Source organism: Bison bison, unplaced genomic scaffold (assembly GCF_000754665.1).
Source record: "Bison bison bison isolate TAMUID 2011002044 unplaced genomic scaffold, Bison_UMD1.0 scf7180017864475, whole genome shotgun sequence".
Classification (NCBI taxonomy): Eukaryota; Metazoa; Chordata; class Mammalia; order Artiodactyla; family Bovidae; genus Bison; species Bison bison.
In genome coordinates, this window is record NW_011495036.1 from 3979792 (window position 1) to 3984443 (window position 4652).

A 4652-nucleotide genomic window follows, 5' to 3' on the forward strand; every position below is an offset into this window, starting at 1 on the left:
CCGCACCCCCGCCCCGTCCCGGCGGCGCTCTTAACCGTGACAGGCTCTGCGAGTCTGGGCCTCTCCTGAGGGGGCTGGCTGGCTGGAAGCGGGCCGCGGTGGCGTCGGGATGGAGGCGGCCGGGGCGCGGAACAGGGACGCGCGGAGTCGAGCGGAGAAGAGCCCGCCCGAGAGGTGCGCTCCTAGAGGGGAAGATAGGGAGAGCCGTCGGCGCGCTCCTCCAAGAAGCCCTCCAGGCGCCGCGTGGCGGCCGGCGGGTGGTCATTCCCCGAGGGACGCTGGGGCGGCCGGCGGCCGCTCTCGGCGGAACGGGGCTTTCCCGGGGAGCGGCCAGCTGGCCGGTCACTCGCGCGCAAGAGGGTCCGCGCAGGATGTGGCGGTGACCGCCGGGAGGACGAGCGGCGCACGGCGGGGCCTGGGAAGGGTTCCGGGGAGGTGACGATTCGGCCGAAAACCCCAGGGACACCCAGGAGTCCGCAGCAGGAGTTCTGCCCGCGGGGTCCCGGGCGGCGGGGGCCGCGGACCGCAGGGCCTGGGGCAGCTGTCCACTGGCAGAACCCGGGGTGGGGGGGAACTTGGGGCGTATTTTCACTGCGATGGGGCTCCTGGAGGTTTGAGCAGATGTAATTTAATTATAAGGGAAGTGATGTAATCTAATTATATTATAGGTTGCTGTTGTATATTTTACAGGACTCCTTCTGGCTGCTTGGTAGGGAGTCAGGGTTTGCAGCAATTGGGAAAACCCGTTAGGAATCCTTTGCAATCATCTGGGAGGCAGAGGTGGTGTGGACCTCAGCGGGCGCAGGTGTGGCGGAGAAGCGAACGTACCTGACGAAACCTGCCCGACTTGCTGATGCTTGCTCCAAGCGGGGGTTGGGGGTGAGGTGGGGTGAGGGAAGGAGTCGCGGGTGGGAGTGTTAAGAAGGAAGCTCCCAGGCTTGAGCAGCTGGCAGAGTGGGGAGCAAGACTGGGAGATACTTCAGTCCACCGACGCTGGGACCTTCTTCCCCTGGGTGGGGGTGGAGTCGCGGCGGGGAATGCTTTGGGTGTGTGTTTGAAAGAGTCTTCATCCTCAATCCAGGAATTTGTTAAATACTTTGGCGGGGGAGGGGGTAATCCTCTCTACCGGAATGTGAGAAATGGGTATGTATCTTTAACATTTGGGTCTAGGCCTAAATCTGACTGCTCGCTCTTTCGGTTTCATTTGCCTGGGACGGAGAAAAGGGAGCTAGGAAGGAAAACGTACTGACTGAAGGCAGAGATTCACGATGCCTCTTCATTTTTCAGTTATGAATCTAATAAAGTTTAGTTTTCCCATGCAATATTGATAACACTTTAAGGAAGCAGCATATACTGGGGCAGAGTAATCTGTGATTCGTTCCTCTGAAATTCAAGCTGTGAATTAACTCAGCCAAGCAGAAGATTGAAGAGCTGTGTGTTCACTAGTAGTATGAGGAACTTCGAAATACCTACCGGAAGTGAGAGCAGAGTTAGGGACACAAGCAGATTTAATTCTCAGCAGCAGGGATTCCTAATCCCAGGGTGGTCAAGGAATGCTGGTCAGGTTTCCCAAGCCCCAAAGCCCTGTACTTGGGCATCTTAAAGACAAGATGTTGCATTCAAACACTCCGTGGATTTAAAAAAATGTATTTAGCAGCCACCATTGGTAATTGTGTTTGAATTTTCATGTGAATTGGCTTAAACACTATTGTTGACTTAAAAATCAGGTAAAATAATGAATAGTATCTGACAGGATTGTCTGCTATATACATTCATGAACGTTTCTGAGATTTTTAAGAAATCTTTGTTGGAGTTGATTTTCAATGCTGTGTCAGTTTCAGGTGTACAGCAAAGTGAATCAGTTATGTATATACATGTGTCCATTCCTTTTTTTTTTTTAAAGGCTCTTTTCCCATATAAGCCATTACAGAGTATTAAGTAGAGTTCCCTGTGCTTGAAAGTTTTTGATTCTGATAACTCTCTCTATATATAGTTAGTTAGTTAAGTTGCTCAGTCCTGTCCGACTTTTCGCGACCCCATGGACTGTAGCCCACCAGGCTCCTCCATCCATGGGATTCTCCAGGCAAGAATACTGGAGTGGGTTGCCATTTCCTTCTCCAGGGGATCTTCCCAACCCAGGGATCAAACCCAGGTCTCCCGCATTGCAGGCAAACACTTTAACCTCTGAGCCACCAGGAAAGCCCTCTTTTATATATATATATATATGTGTGTATGTGTGTGTGTGTGTGTATACACACAGGTAAATTTCACCTAGGAATCTTTCAGGGACTGTGCACTTTCTTATGACATTTGTCACCTTATATGTCAAGCCCCTACTGTGTGCCAGCTGTTGTCCTCAATGTTGGTGACACACCTGGGAGGAACATGGGAGCTTGTGGAGCTGCTGTTCAGTTACATTCTATCAAGGCAGAGAATTAACAAGGGGCAAGTCTCGTGTGTTAGATGATGGGGTGCTGTGGAGAAGCAGGGGGACACACAGCCCTGGGGAGGAGGGCAGGGGTGGCTGCAGTTTCATTTAGAAACTAGCCTCATGAGGTCAAGTTGAGCAAAGACCTAAAAAGTAAGGCAGTGGTGGAGGGCATCATCATTACGGGCAAAGAAAACGGAAAATGCAAAGAGAAGAACCCCTGAGATTGCAGTGTGGGGGACACAGAGGGGCCATGAGAGGAACCGTGGGAGCCTAGGTTACCCGAGCCTCATGGCCATCACAGACACCATGGGGAAATACAGGAAAACTGCCAGTGAAGTGGCGAAGTTCAAACACCAGGGGAAAAGCCCTCAGGAATGTGTGACTCCCTGGGCCTGCAAGGTTCCCCCTTTCCATCAGAAGGAAGTAGCACGGGGTGGAAAGAAGCTCTGGAAGTCTAAGTGGACAGTCTCCTAGCAGTGGTAAAGGAAACTAGCAAATACTCCTCCTCCTATAAGCTACTTCAGTCATGTCCGACTCTCTGCAACCCTACGAACTGTAGCCAACCAGGCTCCTCTGTCCATGGGATTCTCCAGGCAAGAATGCTAGATAATGAGAAATCCCGCACACATTTCCCGTAAGTGACACAGATGCGGACGCCCTAGGCGCACAGTGTGATTGCAGGAGAGCCCCTGGCCTTGACGTTATTTGCTCCTGCTGACAGCATAGACTGACTGCAGCTGTTCTTCCACATTCCATCTTCTTGTCCTTAAGAGGCACGTCTTTGTTTTCTCTCCAGCAGGAAAGTGTATATGGACTATAATGCAACCACTCCCCTGGAGCCAGAAGTCATTGAGGCCATGACAGAGGCCATGCGGGAAGCCTGGGGAAATCCCAGTAGCTCTTACCCAGCAGGTAATTCTAGAAGACGTGCCCAGATCTGAGATGAAGGGCAGGGGAACTCTTGCAGGAACTCTACACCACATGGCATGACTCGGTTTTGAGTGGATTTTCTGGTAACTGCATGTCTTTAGCTGTAATTCTGGAGAGTTTTTTTTTTTTTTTTCTTGAAAAGACCAAATTTGAGCTTTGTTGATACCATAATCTTTCATCGTTAACATGCTCTCCTGTCCCCCTTTCTCAGATGAAAAAGATGTCTTATTAAGAGCTGCTTGTAGGGCACTTCTCTGATGATCCACTGGTTAAGACTCTGTGCTCCCAATGCAGGGGGCAGGCATGGGTTTGATTCCTGGTCAGGGAACTAAGACCCTGTTTGCTGCAAGGCGCAATCGAAAAAAAAAGTTGTTTGTAATAACAGTGCTTATAAGACCCTGTCATGTATCTGTCTCCATTGATCCTTACAAAATTGCAAACTAGATCTTTTACGTAATCAGGATCACATAGAATCCTGGCCTCCTTTTTTAAAAATAAAAATTAAAGTTCTTTCAGTTCAGTTCAGTTGCTCAGTCACGTCTGACTCTTTGCAACCCCATGGACTGCAGCACGCCAGGCTTCCCTGTCCATCACCAGCTCCTGGAGCTTAATCAAACTCATGTCCATTGAGTTGGTGATGCCATCCAACCATCTCATCCTCTGTCGTCCCCTTCTCCTCATGCCTTCAATCTTTCCCAGCATTAGGGTCTTTGCCAGTGAGTCCATTCTTCGCACCAGGTGGCCAAAGTATTGGAGTTTCAGCTTCAGCATCAGTCCTCACAGTGAATATTCAGGATTGACTGGTTGAATCTCCTTGCAGTCTGAGGGACTCTCAAGAGTCTTCTCCAACACCACAGTTCAAAAGTATCAATTCTTTGGCACTCAGCTTTCTTTACAATCCAACTCTCTCATCCATACATGACTACTGGAAAAACCTTAGCATTTATTGTATTGACCTTTGTTGGCAAAGTAATGTCTCTGCTTTTGAATATGCTATCTAGGTTGGTCATAACTTTCCTTCCAAGGAGCAAGTGTCTTTTAATTTCATGGCTGCAGTCACCATCTGCAGTGATTTGGGAGACCAAAAAAACAAAGTCTTCCACTGTTTCCATTGTTGCTCCATCTATTTGCCGTGAAGTGATGGCACACGGTACTATGATCTTAGTTTTCTGAATGTTGAGTTTTAAGCCAACTTTTTCACTCTCCTCTTTCACCTTCATCGAGAGGCTCTTTAGTTCTTCACTTTCTGCCATAAGGGTGGTGTCATTTGCATATCTGAGGTTATTGATAT

General features: G+C 49.4%; 1 protein-coding gene across 2 annotated transcripts in view; it reads left to right on the plus strand.

The window, feature by feature from the left end:
• Positions 1-25: 25 nt before the first annotated feature.
• SCLY (selenocysteine lyase) overlaps positions 26-4652 on the plus strand; it is a 30594-nt gene continuing 25967 nt past the window's right edge. The window contains exons 1-2 of one of the 2 annotated variants that reach the window (XM_010862058.1): positions 26-174; positions 3228-3343. In XM_010862058.1, coding sequence (XP_010860360.1) covers positions 110-174; positions 3228-3343 — 181 coding nt within the window. In that variant the 5' untranslated portion in view covers positions 26-109. Of the gene's footprint in view, positions 175-3227; positions 3344-4652 lie in introns of those variants that run through there. The other variant, XM_010862059.1, reaches the window with a different exon arrangement.